Here is a 21,930-nt window from a genome sequence, read left to right as displayed (position 1 = left end):
TTTTCTATTTCTTTCTGGTTCAGTCTTGGAAGGCTGTACTTTTCTAAGAATTTGTCCATTTCTTCCAGGTTGCCCATTTTATTGGGATATAGTTGCTTTTAGTAATGTCTTATGATCCTCTGTATTTCTGCGGTGTCACTTGTTACTTCTCTTTTTTCATTTCTAATTCTGTTGATTTGAGTCTTCTTCCTTTTTTTCCTGATGAGTGTGCCTAATGATATCTCAATTTTGTTTATCTTCTCAAAGACCCAGTTTTAGTTTTATTGATCTTTGCTATTCTTTCCTTCATTTCTTTTTCATTTATTTCTGATCTGATCTTTATAATTTCTTTCTTGTAATAACTTTGGGGTGATTTTTGTTGTTCTTCTTCTTTCTTTAATTGCTTTAGATGTAAGGTTAGTTGGTTTATTGAGATTTTTCTTGTTTCTTTTTTTTTTTTTACATCTTTATTGGAATGTAACTGCTTTACAATGGTGTGTTAGTTTCTGCTTTATAACAAAGTGAATCAGTTATACATATACATATATTCCCATATCTCTTCCCTCTTGCGTCTCCCTCCCTCCAACCCTCCCTATTCCACCCTTCTAGGTGGTCACAAAGCACCAAGCTGATCTCCCTGTGCTATGCGGCTGCTTCTCACCAGCTATGTATTTTACATTGGGTAGTGTATGTATTTCCATGCCACTCTCTCACTTTGTCACAGCTTACACTTTCCCCTCCCCATTTCCTTAAGTCCATTCTCTAGTAGGTCTGTGTCTTTATTCCCGTCTTACCCCTAGGTTCTTCATGACATTTTTTTTTTTAGATTCCATATATATGTGTTAGCATACGGTATTTGTCTTTCTCTTTCTGACTTACTTCACTCTGTATGACAGACTCTAGGTCCATCTACCTCACTACAAATTAACTCAATTTCGTTTCTTTTTATGGCTGAGTAATATTCCATTGTATATATGTGCCACATCTTCTTTATCCAGTCATCCGATGATGGACACTTAGGTTGCTTCCACGTCCTGGTTATTGTAAATAGAGCTGCAATGAACATTGTGGTACATGACTCTTTTTGAATTATGGTTTTCTCAGGGTATATGCCCAGTAGTGGCATTGCTGGGTCATATGGTAGTTCTATTTGTAGTTTTTTAAGGAACCTCCATATATTCTCCATAGTGGCTGTATCAATTTACATTCCCACCAACAGTGCAAGACGTTTCCCTTATCTCCACACCCTCTCCAGCATTTATTGTTTGTAGAATTTTCGTTGATGGCCATTCTGACCTTTATGAGAGAATATGGCATTGTAGATTTGATTTGCATTTCTCTAATGATTAGAGAATGTTGAGCATTCTTTCATGTGTTTGTTGGCAATCTGTATATCTTCTTTGGAGAAATGTCTATTTAGGTCTTCTGCCCATTTTTGGATCGGGTTGTTTGTTTTTTTCGATATTGATCTGCATGAGCTGCTTGTAAATTTTGGAGAATAATCCTCTGTCAGTTGCTTCATTTGTAAATATTTTCTCCCATTCTGAGAGTTGTCTTTTCATCTTGTTTATGGTTTCCTTTGCTGTGCAAAAGTTTTTCAGTTTCATTAGATCCCATTTGTTTTTTTTTTTTTTTAACATCTTTATTGGGGTATAATTGCTTTACAATGGTGTGTTAGTTTCTGCTTTATAACAAAGTGAATCAGTTATACATATGTTCCCATATCTCTTCCCTCTTGCGTCTCCCTCCCTCCCACCCTCCCTATCCCACCCCTCCAGGCTGTCACAAAGCACCGAGCCAATATCCCTGTGCCATGCGGCTGCTTCCCACTAGCTAACTACCTTACTACGTTTGTTAGTGTGTATATGTCCATGACTCTCTCTCGCCCTGTCACAGCTCACCCTTCCCCCTCCCCATAACCTCAAGTCTGTTCTCTAGGAGGTCTGCGTCTTTATTCCTGCCTTACCCCTAGGTTCTTCATGACATTTTTTTTCTTAAATTCCATATATATGTGTTAGCATACAGTATTTGTCTTTTTCTTTCTGACTTACTTCACTGTGTATGACAGACTCTAGGTCTATCCACCTCATTACAAATAGCTCAATTTCGTTTCCTTTTATGGCTGAGTAATATTCCATTGTATATATGTGCCACATCTTCTTTATCCATTCATCCGATGATGGGCACTTAGGTTGTTTCCATCTCCGGGCTATTGTAAATAGAGCTGCAATGAACATTTTGGTACATGACTCTTTTTGAATTTTGGTTTTCTCAGGGTATATGCCCAGTAGTGGGATTGCTGGGTCATATGGTAGTTCTATTTGTAGCTTTTTAAGGAACCTCCATACTGTTCTCCATAGTGGTTGAACCAATTCACATTCCCACCAGCTGTGCAAGAGGGTTCCCTTTTCTCCACACCCTCTCCAGCATTTATTGTTTCTAGATTTTTTGATGATGGCCATTCTGACTGGTGTGAGATGATATCTCATTGTAGTTTTGATTTGCATTTCTCTAATGATTAATGATGTTGAGCATTCTTTCATGTGTTTGTTGGCAGTCTGTATATCTTCTTTGGAGAAATGTCTATTTAGGTCTTCTGCCCATTTTTGGATTGGGTTGTTTATTTTTTTGTTATTGAGCTGCATGAGCTGCTTGTAAATTTTGGAGATTAATCCTTTGTCGGTTGCTTCATTTGCAAATATTTTCTACCATTCTGAGAGTTGTCTTTTGGTCTTGTTTATGGTTTCCTTTGCTGTGCAAAAGCTTTGAAGTTTCATTAGGTCCCATTTGTTTATTTTTGTTTTTATTTCCATTACTCTAGGAGGTGGGTCAGAAAGAATCTTGCTGTGATTTATGTCATAGAGTGTTCTGCCTATGTTTTCCTCTAAGAGTTTGATAGCGTCTGGCCTTACATTTTGGTCTTTAATCCATTTTGAGTTTATATTTATGGATGGTGTTAGGGAGGGTTCTAATTCCACTCTTTTATGTGTAGCTGTCCAGTTTTCCCAGCACCACTTATTGAAGAGGCTGTCTTTTCTCCATTGTATATTCTTGCCTCCTTTATCAAAGATAAGGTGACCATATGTGCATGGGTTTATCTCTGGGCTTTCTATCCTGTTCCATTGATCTATATTTCTGTTTTTGTGTCAGTACCATACTGTATGGATTACTGTAGCTTTGTAGTATAGTCTGAAGTCAGGGAGCCTGATTCCTCCAGCTCTGTTTTTCTTTCTCAAGATTTCTTTGGCTACTTGGAGTCTTTTGCGGTTCCATACAAACTGTGAAATTTTTTGTTCTAGTTCTGTGAAAAATGCCAGTGGTAGTTTGATAGGGATTGCAGTGAATCTGTAGATTGCTTTGGGTAGTATAGTCATTTTCACAATGTTAATTCTTCCACTCCAGAACATGATATATCTCTCCATCTGTCTGTATAATCTTTGATTTCTTTCATCAGTGTCTTATACTTTTCTGCATACAGGTCTTTTGTCTCCTTAGGTATGATTATTCCTAGATATTTTATTCTTTTTGTTGCAATGGTAAATGGGAGTGTTTTCTTAATTTCAATCTCAGGTTTTTTATCATTAGTGTAGAGGAATGCCAGAGATTTCTATGCATTAATTTTGTATCCTGTTACTTTACCAAATTCATTGATTAGCTCTAGTAGTTTTCTGGTAGCATCTTTAGGATTCTCTATGTATAGTATCATGTCATCTGCAACCAGTGACAGTTTTACTTTTTTCTTTTCTGATTTGGAATCATTTATTTCTTTTTCTTTTGTAATTGCTGTGGCTAAAACTTCCAAAACTATGTGGAATAATAGCGGTTAGAGTGGGCAACCTTGTCTTGTTCCTGATCCTAGTGGAAATGTTTTCAGTTTTTCACCATTGAGGACGATTTTGGCTGTGGGTTTGTCATATACGGCCTTTACTATGTTGAGGAAAGTTCCCTCTATGCCTACTTCCTGTAGGGTTTTTATCATAAATGGATGTTGAATTTTGTTGAAAGCTTTCTCTGCGTCTATTGAGATGATCATATGGTTTTTCTCCTTCAATTTGTTAATATGGTGTATCACATTGATTGATTTGCGTATATTGAAGAATCCTTGCATTCCTGGGATAAACCCCACTTGACCATGCTGTATGATCCTTTTAATGTGCTGTTGGATTCTGTTTGCTAGTATTTTGTTGAGGATTTTTACGTCTATGTTCATCAGTGATATTGGTCTGTAGTTTTCTTTCTTTGTGTCATCTTTGTCTGGTTTTGGTATCAGGGTGATGGTGGCCTCGTAGAATGAGTTTTGGAGCTTTCCTCCCTCTATTATATTTTGGAAGACTTTGAGAAGGACAGGTGATAGCTCTTCTCTAAATGTTTGATAGCATTCGCTATGAAGCCATCTGGTCCTGGGCTTTTGTTTGTTGGAAGATATTTATTCACAGTTTCAACTTCAGTGCTTGTGATTGGTCTGTTCATATTTTCTATTTCTTCTTGGTTCAGTCTCAGCAGGTTGTGCATTTCTAAGAATTTGTCCATTTCTTCCAGGTTGTCCATTTTATTGGCATATAGTTGCTTGTAGTAATCTCTCATGATCTTTTGTATTTCTGCAGTGTCAGTTTTTACTTCTGCTTTTTCATTTCTAACTCTATTTATTTGAGTCTTCTCCCTGTTTTTCTTGATGAGTCTGGCTAATGGTTTATCAATTTTGTTTATCTTCTCAAAGAACCAGCTTTTAGTTTTATTGATCTTTGCTATCTTTTCCTTCATTTCTTTGTCATTTATTACTGATCTGATCCTTATGATTTCTTTCCTTCTGCTAGCTTTGGGGTTTTTTTGTTCTTCTTTCTCTAATTGCTTTAGGTGTAAGGTTAGGTTGTTTGTTTGAGATGTTTCTTGTTTCTTAAGGTAGGACTGTATTGCTATAAAGTTCCCTCTTAGAACTGCTTTTGCTGCATCCCATAGGTTTTCAGTTGTTGTGTCTCCATTGTCATTTTTTTCTAGGTATTTTTTGATTACCTCCTTGATTTCTTCAGTGATCTCTTGGTTATTAAGTAGTGTTTTGTTTAGCCTGCATGTGTTTGTATTTTTTACAGATTTTTCCTGTAATTGATATCTAGTCTCATAACATTGTGGTCAGAAAAGATACTTGATATGATTTCAATTTTCTTAAATTTACCAAGGCTTGACTTGTGACCCAAGATATGATCTATCCTGGAGAATATTCCATGACCACTTGAGAAGAATGTGTATTCTGTTGTTTTTGGATGGAATGTCCTGTAAATATCAATTAAGTCCATCTTGTTTAATGTATCATTTAAAGCTTGTGTTTCCTTATTTATTTTCATTTTGGATGATCTGTCCATTGGTGAAAGTGGGGTGTTAAAGTCCCCTACTCTTATTGTGTTACTGTCAATTTCCCCTTTTATGGCTGATAGGAGCACCTCAATACATAAGGGAAATGCTATGTTGGGCGCAGAAATATCTACAATTTTTATATCTTCCTCTTGGATTGATCCCTTGATCATTATGTAGTCTCTTTCTTTGTCTCTTGTAATAGTTGTTATTTTAAAGTCTATTATGTCTGCTATGAGAATTGCTACTCCAGCTTTCTTCTGATTTCCATTTGCATGGAATATCTTTTTCCATCCCCACACTTTGAGTTTGTATGTGTCCCTAGGTCTGAAGTGGGTCTCTTGTTGACAGCACATATATGGGTCTTGTTTTTGCATCCATTCAGCCAGTCTATGTCTTTTGGTTGGAGCATTTAATCCATTTACATTTAAGGTAATTATCAATATATATGTTCCGATTACCATTTTCTTAATTTTGGGGGGTTTGTTATTGTAGGTCTTTTCCTTCTCTTGTGTTTCCTGCCTAGACAATTCCTTTAGCATTTGTTGTAAAGCTGCTTTGGTGGTGCTGAATTCTCTTCGCTTTTGCTTGTCTGTAAAGGTTTTAATTTCTCAGTCAAATGTGATTGAGAACCTTGCTGAGTAGAGTAATCTTGGTTGTAGGTTTTTCTCCTTCATCATTTTAAATATGTCCTGCCACTCCCTTCTGGCTTGCAGAGTTTCTGCTGAAAGATCAACTGTTAACCGTATGGGGATTGCCTTGTGTGTTATTTGTTCTTTTTCCCTTGCTACTTTTAATATTTTTTCTTTGTATTTAATTTTTGATAGTTTGATTAATATGTGTCTTGTTGTGTTTTTCCTTGGATTTAACCTGTATGGGACTCTCTGTGCTTCCTGGACTTGATTGACTATTTCCTTTCCCATATTAGGGAACTTTTCAACTATAATCTCTTCAAATATTTTCTCAGTCCCTTTCTTTTTCTCTTCTTCTTCTGGGACCCCCGTAATTCGAATGTTGGTTTCTTTAATATTGTCCCAGAGGTCTCTGAGACTGTCCTCAATTCTTCTCATTCTTTTTTCTTTATTCTGCTCTGCAGTAGTTATTTCCACTATTTTATCTTCCAGGTCACTTCTCTGTTCTTCTGCCTCAGTTATTCCACTATTGATCCCTTCTAGAGAATTTTTAATTTCATTTATCGTGTTGTTCATCACTGTTTGCTCTTGTTCTTCTAGGTCCTTGTTAAACGTTTCTTGTATTTTCACCATTCTATTTCCAAGATTTTGGATCATCTTTACTATCATTATTCTGAATTGTTTTTCGGGTAGACTTCCTATTTCCTCTTCATTTGTTTGGTCTGGTGGTTTTTTGCCTTGCTCCTTCATCTGCTGTGTGTCTCTCTGTCTTCTTATTTTGCTTAACTTACTGTGTTTGGGGTCTCCTTTTTGCAGGCTGCAGGTTTGTAGTTCCCGTTGTTTTTGGTGTCTGTCTCCAGTGGCTAAGTTTGGTTCATTGGGTTGTGTAGGCTTCCTGGTGGAGGCAACAAGTGCCTGTATTCTGGTGGATGAGGCTGGATCTTGTCTTTCTGGTGGGCAGGTCCACGTCTGGTGGTGTGTTTTGGGGTGTATGTGGCCTTATTATGATTTTAGGTACCCTCTCTGCTAATGGGTGGGGTTGTGTTCCTGTCTTACTAGTTGTTTGGCATAGGGTGTCCAGCACTGTAGTTTGCTGGCCATTGAGTGAAGCTGGGTCAGAGTTGGAGATCTCTGGGAGATTTTTGCCATTTGATATTACGTGGAGCTGGGAGGTCTCTTGTGGACCAGTGTCCTGAACTTGGCTCTGCCACCTCAGAGGCACAGCCCTGACACCCGGCTGGAGCACCAAGAGCCTGTCATCCACATGGCTGCTAGTGTTGGAGGGTCTCCTGCTGAGGTGAGGGGAGGCTGTGGCTCACCATGGGGACAAGGACACTGGCAGCAGAAGTTCTGGGAAGTACTCCTTGGTGTGAGCCCTCCCAGAGTCTGCCATTAGCCCCACCAAAGAGCCCAGGTAGCAACCATCACTTTTTTTGATGCACAAACTATGACAAATTTGCCCAGCAGGAGACCCTTCAAAGGGGCTCCTGTGTCCTTTTGACACAATCTCACTAATTTTTTAATGACTCACTGCTTTATGGCACAACAAGGTACTCAATGTTCACTTCTACTTTCCCAGCCCAGATCTAGAATCCTGGCTCCTTTTAGTGGAGAAAGTATGTAGAAACTAAGATATGGGCACACTGATATTGGTAATTCAAATTTAACACTACAGGGATTTTCCCTTCTTCTTTTATTTTATATTTATATCTCCTTTTCCCTGCAGTGAAAATCCTATAACACCAATACATTTGTTTTATTCCATAGTATAGCAAAAACAATCTCAGAATTTCAATACCAATATTTCCACTAACAACAAACCCAGAAAGTAAAGTTTAAGATTTCTTTACAGTTCTTTTTGTCCTCTCACTATACTTCTAGTATAGATATATATTCAGAATATGATGTTCAAACTTTACTGAAATTATTATTTTCTCTATGTGGCTATGTTATCAATTTTATACTGAGTTAGCCACAGTTGTTTCTGTTTGTTTTCAAGTTGAGACAATTGAACTATGTTATATGTTAATCCAACAGAAGCCTGAAAAATGAAGCCTGAAATGAAGTATTCAACCACCAAAATTTCCCCAGCAAAGATGAACAGCTCAGCAGGCAAAGCCTTGGTAAAATCTCCCAAGTTGAGAAGTAAGGACTTAAGCCTTTCTGATTGTTTTACACACTATTTTTTACCTGTTACCAAATCTTTATTATTCCAATGTTTATACATTCTACCTTACCAAAAACTACTAAGAATACAAGAGCTGAAATTGAAAGGGATGGCTCATAAATGTGTAACACAGTCAGTGCTGTTTTGTTTTGTTTTGTTTTGTTTTTTGCGGTACGTGGGCCTCTCACTGTTATGGCCTCTCCCGTTGCGGAGCACAGGCTCCGGACGCGCAGGCTCAGCGGCCATGGCTCACGGGCCCAGCCGCTCCGCGGCATGTGGGATCTTCCCGGACCGGGGCACGAACCCGTGTCCCCTGCATCGGCAGGCGGACTCCCAACCATTGCGCCACCAGGGAAGCCCAGTGCTGGTTTTAAACAGACTATATCTGGCCAACTTTTGCTTATTTGATATATCACAGAACAGGAGTGGCTCAGATGACTTAAACCTGCTAATAGTGATAAACGTAATTATGGCCCTTCATATTAACCCCTTCTCTACCCATACTTCCTGCCACCAAATCCCAAAACCTTTTTCCCAGATTTCCTAACAAAAATTTAAACGGACCCACTTTTATTCAACAAACATTTATTAAGACCTTTGGTATATCGAGCTTGTGGTCTTGACTTGAGACTTCTGATAAAGGAGAGAATAACAAGCAAATATATTTGCATAATCCAGGACCCAAATAAAGCAGAATTGACCAAATGATGCTCAAGTCTGTCCAATTGCAAACTCAAAGGGTTTGGAATAAGTTGAAAGGTAACTAAGTCAGGTAGTAGCCTTACCTTTAAAATCAAAGGACTATTAACATCTTTGATTCTTAAAATTACTTATCCTAGAAAAGAATTATGCAAATTTATTCTCATGTTTTTCATTTGAGAGCAGTAACACAAAAGAATTAACAGAGCTCTGGTGGACCAGAAAGAAAATACAGCATGAGAAATGGTAGTGGGGACTGGCATATCTTTGTCCTTTGTGCTCTTCTGCATTTCCCTGAACATTTTAGGCGAGAAGAGAAAGCAGTGTTAAAGAATATCATTTCTGTCTCCCTGAGGCTCTGGCCCACCCATGCTCTTCTTTTGTAAGTAGGAAAACCAGTAATTGGACTGCGGTTTCTGAATCACCAGGAAATCACAGCTAAGTTAGTTCTTTTATTTATGTCTGAGTCAAAATGCTCCTTGCAGGAACAGTGACTCATTAGAAGTGACTCTGTGTCTCCAAATTCCCTCTTAATAAAAAATGAATTTTCTTTGTACCCTAGGAGATGTGGGCTCTATGTAGATACTGGAATGAGGGAGGGAGCAGGCTGGAATATACATCAGAGTTTCTGGCACTGATGGAAAATGAAAATGTAACCCCACCTGTCGGGGTTCAGTGGCCCTAACTGCTTATTTACACCATTCAGAGAAACAATGATAAAGATAATCCCAAATCTCATCGCATTATTTTTATGGTTCCTTAGCAGATTTTCCGTTCCAACAATATTGGCTCAGTTTAATACTATAATTGTCATTATTTAAACACTCCTGGCTAAAATTTCAACAGATCCCTGTGTGGTGTGTGACAGGTATGAACTGCTTTTCAAAAATGTCACATCTTATTTTTCTATATAAACTGCTCTGAGCCCCCAAACAACAAAGTTCATTTTAATTCCTTCTCCTCCCCTGGGCTAGCAGGATCTTACACAATCACAAAGCCATAAAACGCAATACCCAACCACTACAGGTATCCATACAGTCAGGTCCCACATGAGTTCTGGTCAGCACCAGGGCATTTCACCTCTAGTGCCAACAGGGTACGGGACTTCATGAGCTAGAGGAAAGCCTCTCCCCAAACTCATCTCCTTCCCCGTTTCTAGGAAGCTACTCCTCAGGGTCAGGCCATTCTCCTCTGTTAATTCCTCTCCCCCATATCCATCAACCCTTTCCCTGCCCTGAAAATACAGTGTCCTTATGTATCTATCCAGAGGTCACAATATGGGAGCCCTGGGACATATCCATCCAGCAGGAGTATTTTAGTTGGCCTGAATAGTATTACTGTTGTTTTTTAATTGAGACAACATTTAAAAATTGGGAGATTTTGCATAAAAGTCTGAATGTGTGGTTTCTCTCAAAAAATCTGAAGATCTAGCAACAAATGGGCCCATATCCCTACATGACAATAGTTGAAGGTAGAACTGAGTAGGGATCACCCCCTTTAGTTTGCAGCTCTCCACAGAAGATCTTCTGTTACAGTGAAGGAGCTTTCACTTTATCCTGTGGACAGTAGGGAACCAACTGAAAATGTTTAATTGAGGAAAAACAAGACATTTTTATTTTGGAAAGACCATGTTGGTGGTAGTGAAGATGGAGCAAGCAGGCAAGAGTAGAAATAGAAACTGATCAGAGGTCTACTGCATTCATCTTAGGGGTCTGGTGATGAGGGCCTGACCTAAGATGGCAGAATGGAAAGACTAAAATTCAGATACGTTCAGAAAGTGAAATCAGTAAGGTAAACCGAATAAATTGAAGGATAGAGAGAGGGGAAAATGGATAATTCTCAGCTTTCTGATTTAAAAATTGGGCAGATAACGGCAGATAGAGGTACTGTTTTTAAAGATAGGGAATTATGGAGGAATATATTGGGGGTAAAAGATAAAGAAGTTGTTTTTTTATTATGAGTATATTTGCATTTGGGGTATGTGTATGTCATTCAGGTAGAGATGTCCAGAATTCAGAAGGCTCTACATAGATAGAAATAGACATGCTTTAAGGTAACTTTAGTCAAAATGCCCTGTGGCATCAAAATTTCTGTAGAGAAAGAGCAACAGATATAAAGCTCAGGAGACAGACCAAAGGTAGAGTTACAGTTTGGGGAGTCATCAACATAGAAAAAGATGATTGAAGTCATTGGAGCAAGCAAGATTGCCCAGAAAGAAAGCCTAGAGTGAGAAAAAAAGGCAAAGGACAAAACCTTCAGGAACACCAGCGTTTTAGGATCAGGCAGAGAAGGAAGAACTAACAAAGAGACAGAGATGGACTGATCAGAGGGAAACAAGGAGAATCCAAGGAGACAGCTGATACAACAAGGGAAGAAGGGTTCAAAGAAGGAAGTGGTCCCCAAGTCAAATGCAACAAATGGGTCAAAGGTAGTAAACAGGGCAAAGAGCCCTTGGTAAAATTAGTGTTTGGGGAAAAAATGAAAGATGAAGTGATTCCCTTCTGTAGTTCCTGCCAGCTGTGGTCTGGCTCTACAAAAAGATTTCCAGGCCCATTCCCATTTACTCACCAGAAATGCCTGAGGGATTTCATCATGCAGTTGCTATGATGAAACTGTTTATGAGAATTTCCTTAAAAGCCATATAAATACACTGCCCTCAGATATCAAGCAGGATGGAGACACAGGAAATGGCAACAGCCTTTTCATAAGTTTGAGCTCGCTTTTTGACCCTAGTGGAACACTCTCTTCTACAGAGTTCATAAGGCCATGACCGCTTCATGCTTTCCTCCCAAGAACACAACCCTCACACCACAGTTTCAGCTGCCCCGAATACCAAAGTATACCTTCTTCCAAACTCTCCCAATGTAAAGTATTTTAAATACTTCAAACACAGTCATCCCCCAAGGAATTATACTTAGTGTTTGTCTCACTAGATGCTAGCCCTTACATTCACATATTTAGCCCTCAATTCTCTTTTTCTACATCCATAATATTTCCCCAGTGCTATGACCCTCACTTCTAACTACCCAAGACCCATATCCTCCTCCCCAAAGAGTCCACTCTCAATATTAGACATACCTGGCATGGGATGCCTCATGGGATGCTACACATAATGAGAAGCATACAGGAATGAGCATGCTTAGAGCATCATCTTATGCCTTTTAACTCTGAAGAGACGATGTGATACAGTATAGTGTAAACCCTGACAGGTGGATTTTGTTTTTCTATTTTGTAATGCAAGTGCCCGACTTAAGCTTTGATTCCTGAGGCATGCACTTCAAAGAGGTATCCACTACAAAGAGGCATCTACTTCAAAGATGGCTATCTCAAATAAATACATGGCCAGCCACAAGACTAGATAAAGAAAAGGAGATCTTGGTTGATTTTCATAACTGGCCATTTGGACTACTTTCTTTTTTTCTCTTCCCACACTTTAAATTCCTGCCTTTATGTTTTAAATTCACCAATAAATAGTGAGCTCTCGCTATCCTAGGCTCCCACCCTCAACCCCAATAAAAGCAGAACCCCACGCCCGTGTACCCTCTCTACCTGTGACTTCTCTGTGGGGTCCCAGATATGCAGTGTAATTTACAGATCCTATAATTAATTAACCTTTATTTCTTCAGTTTCCTGATGGTTATTGCTGAAGGTCATCTTGCAATCATAATAAGAACCTTAACAGCCAGTCCGAAAACAACATTGGTTATTGACAGGCTAAGACCAGCACAAAACATGCAATTAATGACATATTGTATTAAATTAGTTGTCAGGAGACCAAGTTCAGTGTTGGCTCTGGCACAGCTTTGTAAATTATCTTTGCACTATATAAATGTGAGATACTGTAGCTGACATATCTGTATTATAAAGGAATATTAGGGATTTCCAGGGTGAATGAGTATGATTTAATGGCCTTTCCCTGTTCAGGCAGTTGAAGATACTTAAAGGTAGATGCCCATCTGAATTGGAAGTAAGATATAGATAATTCAAAACAGTAACTAACAAAAGTTTATTCCACTTAACTTTGAAAAGCATATTAGGAAGGCAAATCTTCTTGAGAATAAAAAAAAAATCATAGAATGGGTCTCAAATCACAAGGAATTATTTTCATTTTCTGAATTACTGTCAATAATTGAAATTTGGCTACATTGCATAAATTGCTTGATAATTCATTTACTATAATGTTGGAAATTGAGATCCTATGACTCAAGTGTTTCTTTTCTATTTGACTTTGAAAGGCTTTTTATGATTTCCAAGTGACAAATTTAATGTTTTATTTGAGATTTTAATTTTTATTTGGATAAATGAAATCAGAATTACTGAATAACTGATTATATTTTTTTTACTTCAACTGATTTAATTTCAGTTTGCATTTTGCTATTCCCTAAAGTTGTAGTGTAGCATTTTTTTTAGATGGAGGTAGATGGAAGCATAGCTTTGATATTAGACACACTTGAGTCACATCTTCTCACCAGACCTGTAACCTTGGGCAAGTGTTGTGAATGCTAAGAACTTCAAATCATCATCTGTAAAACAAAGAGAATAATACCTACCTTGCAATATTATTCGTGAAGGGTTAAAGGCAACAGTATGTAGAATTATCAGTACAGTGCTTGGCCCACTGTAGACACACTAATATTTGACAAGGGAGTCAAAAATACTCAATGGAGAAAAGATGGTCTCTTCAATAAATGGTGCTAGGAAAACTGGATAATAACATGTAAAAGAATGAAACCTAACTCCTATCTACACCACTCACAAAAATTAATGCCCAATGGATTAAAGACTTAAACGTAAGACCTGAAACCACAAAACTCCTAGAAGAAAACATAGGCAGAAAGCTCCCTAACATGGTCGGCTATTTTTAGTATCAATAACTTTTATAGACTATAGTCATCTCTCCAAAATTATTAAAAGTATACTCTAGATAAGTAGAAATGATTGTAGATTTCATATGATCAAAGAGCTCCCGCTCAGTTAGGCAAAAATTGCTATATGTTGGATGTAGATCCACACTCCCTTAAACCAATTTTGAAACCAAAATCTTTTCTAAAGACCTAAAGTTTTTCGTATCTCGTTTGACAGCAAAATATGACCTGAACTCATTTGACAGCTAAATCCTGACCTGAACCACATGAGGTCTTTATTTATTTCACTTTATGTAAATTTTCCTGTTTCACTATAAAATTTTTTATTATGAGGTGCTTCCCTAGTCCCTGCTGGGTGTTCTAGGTATATACAATATATGGTCTACATGACAATCTTAAAATGTAATAAACTCTGAATTTTGAAACACAACTGGCCCCAAGGTTTCTGATAAGATACTGTGGACCTGTAGTTGCTTTCTTGGTCTGGTACACTCAGGGTTTGTAAAAGGATAAAGATGGATGGAATGAAATGGTATCACAATTTTTTCAATTGCTCAGAATCCCAACAGAAGGCTGAAGAAGTTTGCCCCATGGTCTTTATGCAGCTACGCTCTGGCCTTAAAATAGAAAAGAAGACCTGTTACTTTAGGAAAGAAACCACCAAAAGGCATTCACCAAGAACAGGTAAGGAGAAACTGCATTTCCTGATAATTTTTCAACGTAATGATGGGCATCTATTTGCCTTCACTTACCACATCAAGATACATAAATTTTTCCCTCATCCAAATTCCTTCTGGAAAAGAGTAAGGATGATGAACTATTTTTTAGCCATTTTCAGAAGGGCATATAGAGTTTTTAATAGCATGGGAGAAATGGTTATGCTATAATATTAAGTAAAAATAGAGGATACAAAATTATAAATATATTTACAATATTTTTATTTTTTTCATTTAAAGGAAGTAAACTAAAATGAATAGTGGTTGCCTTTTGGGTGTTGAGACCATGGGTGACTAGTTTTCTTTTGCCTGGACTCCAGCGGGTGTGCCCTATTGGGATATAAGTGTATAGGAGGTATTGATTCCTTCAGACCATGGGGTGACTGAAATCCTGGGGTCATTCATCATTGTCAGCAAGCAGCCTAGACTGGAAATCCTCAAAGGAGAGATGGGAGAGGAGTCTGCACAGAGTGAGGACTGACAGTCCAGTCTTATTCCTACACCTATCCTGCAGCTAAAATGTACAAAGAGAAACATCTGGTATTCGCTGCCTGTCAGGAGCTGGAACACCTTGGACCGTCTGTGAAGAGCTTCGCCTTCGATAAAACTAGGGTCCAGAAATATACTACAGCAACTGGTCTTCCAAGTATCAAAGGTAAGACTGGTCACAGGGGTGGTGTGAGGGTGAGGAGGGAGGTAAGACACGGACCTTGGAAATGCCACTCCAGGAAGCAGCCCCAAGTCTACAATTTCATGTAAATATATCAGAAACTTCTGTCCATTTGTTGCTGATGTGCCCATGTAGTGGTATCCAAACTAAGTACAGGGTAGTTGCTCTAACAATGCATGTGCGTTCTACAGTTAGCATTCCATTATTATTTTGAAATGCTTGCTATGGATTGGAATTTCATATACATTATTCCTGAGAAAAATACATTATCCTTTAGGGGAAAAACCATATTATCTCCCCGAACTTCAACATTTTGACAATGAAATAAAAGGAAGAGCTATTATATTTTTTAAATATAATTTCAACTCAAGTATTTTAAATAGTTGTTAAAATGGTTTTAAATTATATCACATACTTGTGCAAATATTCAATATTTAATATTCTTAATTTTTTATATATTATTTTCTTTAGCATAATTCTATACTATAAAGAAAATACGATTTTTTCCTCCAGGACCTATATATGTAGTTTCTAAATCTGCTCCAGTTTACCCCAACATGCTGTAGAAATATTATCATTTTCTATGTGTGCTCGTATATTAAAAAAAAATTGAGAGTACTGCTTTAAGTGTCACTGTTATTTAGCCAGAAGACAGAATGAGGCTCACACCTGCATTCTCCAGGACTGTTGAAAGTCTCTGAGTAACTCCATGCTTTACAGATGGGTATTCACTTATCCATGTCTATCAAAATACAGCCCCTTCTTGCCCATAGTTCCCTAGATCATGTGGAGTCAGGAAGCAGAGGTTTCCTCAGGCAAACTCTATAACTTTTCCAGCTTCTTTCTCCCCACTAAACCCTCCCATAAGCACACTAACATGGCCTACCATGGCCTTCATGCAGGATGCTAGCATCTTTAATCCCATTCAGGTGGCACACCTCAGCCTTTTAGCTACATTAAGCTTGTGCCAGAGGCTTTCATCTGTCCAACAGTGATGGACAAAGTGCAGCTCAAATTGCAGAAACAAACACAACCTATTGAGAAAGCTTTTTTTTAATTTCTAAAAGATTTTTCATGGAAACAAGGTTTTTGAATTCTTAATGACAAGATTTTTACTTGTTACAGAACATTCTGCTTCCCTGAGTACATACAACGATCAATACATTACTTTTGTTTTCGAGGATGGAAATTATGAGATCTATGTTGAAGACTTAGGAAAAGACCAAGAGAAAGGTAGAATATTTCCTTTTGTCTTTAATGATATAATGATGACTAGTAAAGTAAAAAAATAAATTTACCAAACCATAAACAATAGATTAACTCAGACATGGCAAATAGATTTCATGCTATGTGCTAACTCCAATGCATTGGCAGGGGATGCTTGAATATCACTATATTGAGGAGGATTCAGAAGCTTATTCAGGGGGCTTCCCTGGTGGCGCAGTGGTTAAGAATCTGCCTGCCAATGCAGGGGACATGGGTTTGAGCCCTGGTCCGGGAGAATCCCACATGCCACGGAGCAACTAAGCCTGTGTGCCACAACTACTGAGTCTGCGCACTAGAGCCCACGAGCCACAACTACTGAAGTCCATGCGCCTAGAGCCCGTGCTCTGCAGCAAGAGAGGCCACCGCGATGAGAAGCCCGTGCACTGCAACGAAGGGTAGCCCCTGCTTGCCACAACTAGAGAAAGCCCGTGCAGCAACAAAAGCCCAAAGCAGCCAAAAATAAATAAATAAAATAAGTTAAAAAAAAAAAGCTTATTCAGGATTCATCAGGGGAGAAGGATGATACTGAGAAGTGGTATCTGTTGTGAAATGTGGAAAGAGGTACCACATATACTTGCTATCGCTAAATTATCTACTAGGTCTTTCCAGCTTTATCAGTATCACTAAAGTATAAACCCTAGTAAAAGAATATACCAGTGCTATGAACAACATTTTAAATATTTTAATACCAACATTGTTGGAGAATTCCTCAGAATATATTTACACATTTTTAAGACCTTTCTCAAAACCACAGAAGTTTTGCTTTTATTGATATACAATAAAAGAAGAGGATGTTTTCTGATGTTATATATATGTTGAAACTGAACCATTTGATAAAATTGTATCTCACCAAAGGGATTTTATGCATTCTCTTTCAGACAAGGTGTTACTCCGTTACTATGATTCCCAATTCCCCTCAAGTGAAACAGGTAATTTCGAAAGCTGGGTAGCTCTAGTGCTTGAATTCCTAAATTTAGGGTAAAGACAAATCCAAAAATTCTCCATGGGAAAGGAAAGCAGTCTCAGAAGGTTCTCTCCAGCCCAAATTCATGGTAAAAATCTTGGATCTAAGATTCTAAACTGATATATTCCATCTCATCCATTTTGCAGTTTAATAATTAGGATAAAGGTTTGGCTACATTTAACAGAGATTCAGAATAATAGTGTCTTAAGTTATACAAAACTTTATTTCTGTTTTAGCCAGGGCTGGAATGGCAGTTCTGCTCAACAGGTTGCCCAGACCCAGCTCCTTTTCTCTTTGTGGCTCTGCCAACATCCACATGGTTCAAGATTCCTTGCCACCATGAAAATATCCATTCAGCAGGACAGAGGAAGACAGATGTATTATTTGAGTTCTATTTCCCTTTAAGGACGCAACCTGGAAGTTGCACCTGACACTTCTATTCACCTTATATTGCTCAGAACTTAGACATATTGCTACACTTAGCTACAAGAAGGCAGGCTGGGAAACATTCTATTATTACACAAAAAGAGGAGTTGGATATTGGGGGACAACCATCAGTGGCCTTCTATGCAGACAGGGAAGCTGACAACTAGAGCAACACCCATGAGACTCACAATTCTACTAGTATTCTAATAGTATATAAGAAAACTAACCTCTCTCCTAAGGGGACTTAGAATTACCCCTTACTGTCCAATGACTCTTTAGTTTCATCTGGGTACAAGTATTTCTAAGAGATGTGTTGTTGAATGAAATAGTTATTTTATATGACATCTTGGACTCTTTTCCTGGGTGTTAAATTCATTTAAATTAAAATGAGTTACAATTCTTAACTTTATAATTTGCATTTTTTAATTGCAAGAAGGTGGTGATGATCATCGGAAGTTAATGGTAAACCTGAGCCCCACAAAAGACAAAGACTTCTTGCTGCATGCCAACAGTAAGGAGCATTCTGTGGAGGTAATAGAAATATGCACCTAACTGTCATGACTGACTCTACTCATCTGTGCAGATTTGGGGTACTTTGAAGAAGAAGTTTTGTTTGTGCTATTGTACATAAAACAAAATCAGTTATGATTAATAACTTGCTTCTGGAACATGGAAGGGAGTGAAATGGCATGTGTAGCCTTGCTACTGAAAGTTTGATCTCTGCCAGCAGTACAGCATTGCCTGGGAGCTTTTTAGAAATGTAGACTTTCAGGCTCCCTCACAACTGAATCGAAATCAGCATTTTAACAAATCTCCAGGAGATTCATAGGTACATTAAAGTTTGAGAAGCACTGCTATATAGAATGACTTGAATCCTTTCTATTTGGCTGTAGGAACTACTGTGTTCTTCCAGGAAGTATTTCCTTGTAAAATATGGTTTTCTTAGGCAATTGAAAAACTAATTTTATACTCTGAGACTGCTAAAGGGAGAGTCATTTCTACATGCCAAGATATATAGATAACATAATAATCTACATTTTAATCATAGGATTCACTGCATTGTCTTCTTCAGTTAGTAAATAGCAGTATTATATTGGTCATGATGAAGAATTATAAACATCTTGAGGAACAAACAAGCCAAAGTGGACACAAGGAAGAAAACATTAAAGTATAATATAGAAGATAAATTATATAAATATATAGAGCTAACTAATATAGCCATGCAAGGTATTAATATAAACTCTGGATGGTAATCAGCATCTCCCTTAACAAAACATTCCTAAGTATATATAATAGTGTTTGGCATATATAACTACTCAATAATAAGTGCTGACCCCTACTGAGCTTTATTATATACCAAGAAGTGTGCTAAAGGTTTTACAAGTACTATCTCATTTAATTCTCACAATAACTCTCTTATGAAGTTATTGTATTGGTTAGGTTTGCTGTGTAACAAACCATCCCTAACACTTAATAACTTAAAATAATAATCATTTTCTATCACTCATGTATCTGTGGGTAAGTTGGGAGTTGACCGATCTAGAAAACTGGCTACACTAAAAAACTGAGGCTTGAAAGGTAAAGCAAAGTGTCCAGGTCTCAGAGATACTACATGGCAAAAGAGAAGTATGAATCCAGAAATACTGCATCCAGATCCATTCATTCTAAGCCATCATGTCTCTCAAAATATACTATCAGTGAATCAAATCAAATCCCCCTACTTTGGCCCTCTGCTTATTTCTTCCCCACCTCCCATCCCCTTCTCAGTAAGCAGGCTTGTTAGAAATATCAAGTTATGAATAATTATTCTCCTTTAGTTTCCAATACAGGGATGTAAAGTTGACTCTGGACTTCCAACTCACATATTGGTTACTTTCTCTCTTGTCTTCCTCAGCTACAAAAATGTGAAAACCAATTGCCAGAACAGGCCTTCTTTGTCCTTCATGAGGAGACCTCCCAATGTGTTTCATTTGAATGTAAGAGCAATCCTGGAGTGTTTCTAGGAGTAAAGGATAACCACCTAGCTCTTATTAAACGAGGGGAACACCCTGAGGATTCAAATGAAGAGAATACCATATTTAAGCTCTCAAACTTAATATGATGGAAAGCTGCGGATCTTGGGTTGAGTAGTCCAAACAGCTACCACTGGAGAAAGGATAAGCGATAAAGAGACAGATAACATGAAGGGAAATGGAATGTTTAGTATGCTGAGGAATGTTTTCCTTATTATGTATAAAAATATTTTTTATAATCCTTCAGTTCTGTTTTTTATTTCCCTCTGTATCACTGCATATTCAGTACAAGTATTGGTATATTAAATAGCATATTGGTAAAGAGATTTGCCAGCATTCTGAAGAGATACAGCCTGACCTTTACATTTTTCCTCTTTCAGTCCTGAAAGAACTTCTTCATATTTTGAGCTGAGACCTCTGGGGAGAAGCAAAGGGACTGATCCGCAATTTTGCTTTAGACAGGAATCAACTTAAAGAGCTACATAGGGACATAATTCTCCCTCATTCCAAATAATAGCCTCAAACACTAGAGCCACTAATAAAAAAAAACAACTGGAAGCTACACAGATTTACCATTTCACAACTGGAATAAAACACCAAGTTTGTAAATACCGAAACTTCAGATGCCTATATAGTTAGACAGGTAATATAAATATGTGAAAAAGCAAGGATAATTTAAAAATTAAGGAAAACAAATCTAGTATTTTAAAAGTGAATAATTTCACCTCTAACTCACTTTTAAAATTCTGATTTTTATAGACTGAGTTAACTTTAAGCAAGGCATTCTTACATTAGAAAGTGAAATAAATTTTAGTTCAGACATGAAATTGAAATTATTAGGAATATCTAACAAACTAGAATATTTTTAAAAGCACTGAGCCACAATATATGTTTGGGCATCCCAGTACCATGGGTTCCAAGTACCATGGGTTCCAAGTACCATGGTGTGGACATAAGTCCTCTAACCTACTAGAGCTTAGACGGGACATAGGATTAACATTACACTTTCAATAACTGGTTATCCTTCATATGTTCTTCTGACCCTGGCTTCCAGGAATCTATGACTTTTGATATATTCATTACCTTGGACAAAATTTCTTCTCATCCTTTCTTCCGACATGCACAAGGCCTTTTGTTGTTTAGCTTCCCAATAACCCTGCTTACTATGGAATATTCACTTGACTTCTGTTCTTTCTCCATTTCTTTTGACCATCTGTGTCCTTCTGCACCCCCTGACCTCACTTCCACGTAACCTGACCTCTGAATGCCAACATTGTTATTCTGCTTTTTCTACCTGATGGTGTAGAATTTTATGTAAACCTATTTATGGCAGTATTCTTCATTAAACGTCTTTGTGTTTTATTGCTACTAAGGTACTAAAGTTTATACTCAACCATATAATAACATTTCTCAACTACTAAATAATTTTTGCTTATTTTAAAACCTTAGCAATTTCTACTGTAATTCTTCACAGGTGTAATACTGATAATAAATGACAAACATAATGACAGAATACTTATAAAATGACTTTTTCTGAAAGTGTCGGCTTTTTAATTTGTTGAGATATATTGAATATAACTGTTGATGGAACATAAAATAAAAGAGGCTGAGAATTACTGTATGAGTGCAAACAATTATAGAACAATATATCTTTGATTCATTACTTTGTCAATAATTTTACTATAGAGACAAAAATAAAAGCAGAATCTATATCACTCCCTCTGAAAAACACTAAATGTTGACCATGTGTATCTGTATGATATACTTAAACGATTATTATTAAGTAACCAAATATATCCATTACATTGTTCATATTCTTGAATAAACTGTATTTTTCAAAAGTATGTGAGACCATAATGATTTTATGATAAAATGACTCATATTGTGAAATTCTTAAGTGAAAGTAAGCATACACCAATCCATCAATGTTGGTAAGTGGAGTAGGTCATTTGTCTAATATTTTTGGTGATTCAAAATTAAGTAAGGGGCTTCCCTGGTGGCGCAGTGGTTGAGAGTCCGCCTGCCGATGCAGGGGACACGGATTCATGACCCAGTCCGGGAAGATCCCACATGCCGCGGAACGGCTAGGCCCGTGAGCCATGGCCGCTGAGCCGGCGCGTCCAGAGCCTGTGCTCCGCAACGGGAGAGGCCACAACAGTGAGAGGCCCTCGTACCGAAAAAAAAAAAA

At 37.7% G+C, this 21,930-nt stretch overlaps 1 protein-coding gene across 7 annotated transcripts in view; it reads left to right on the top strand.

The window, feature by feature from the left end:
- The window catches only part of IL33 (interleukin 33), a 47,997-nt gene extending 26,478 nt beyond the window's left edge, over nucleotides 1–21,519 (top strand). For 5 of the 7 annotated variants that reach the window (XM_079927266.1, XM_079927269.1, XM_079927270.1 and 2 more), the window contains 7 exons: nucleotides 7,995–8,102; nucleotides 14,247–14,372; nucleotides 14,919–15,059; nucleotides 16,200–16,307; nucleotides 17,219–17,269; nucleotides 18,164–18,261; nucleotides 19,625–21,519. In XM_079927266.1, the coding sequence (XP_079783392.1) occupies nucleotides 8,006–8,102; nucleotides 14,247–14,372; nucleotides 14,919–15,059; nucleotides 16,200–16,307; nucleotides 17,219–17,269; nucleotides 18,164–18,261; nucleotides 19,625–19,831 (828 nt within the window). In that variant the 5' untranslated portion in view covers nucleotides 7,995–8,005 and the 3' untranslated portion in view covers nucleotides 19,832–21,519. The remainder of the gene's footprint in view (nucleotides 1–7,994; nucleotides 8,103–14,246; nucleotides 14,373–14,918; nucleotides 15,060–16,199; nucleotides 16,308–17,218; nucleotides 17,270–18,163; nucleotides 18,262–19,624) is intronic. The other 2 variants (XM_079927272.1, XM_079927271.1) reach the window with 2 other exon arrangements.
- Nucleotides 21,520–21,930: the final 411 nt, after the last annotated feature.

The sequence above is a fragment of the Stenella coeruleoalba genome (genome assembly GCF_951394435.1).
Source record: "Stenella coeruleoalba genome assembly, chromosome: 7".
Classification (NCBI taxonomy): Eukaryota; Metazoa; Chordata; class Mammalia; order Artiodactyla; family Delphinidae; genus Stenella; species Stenella coeruleoalba.
The sequence above is the reverse complement of the archived record's forward strand: the minus strand, read 5'-3'. Positions and strand labels throughout refer to the sequence as shown.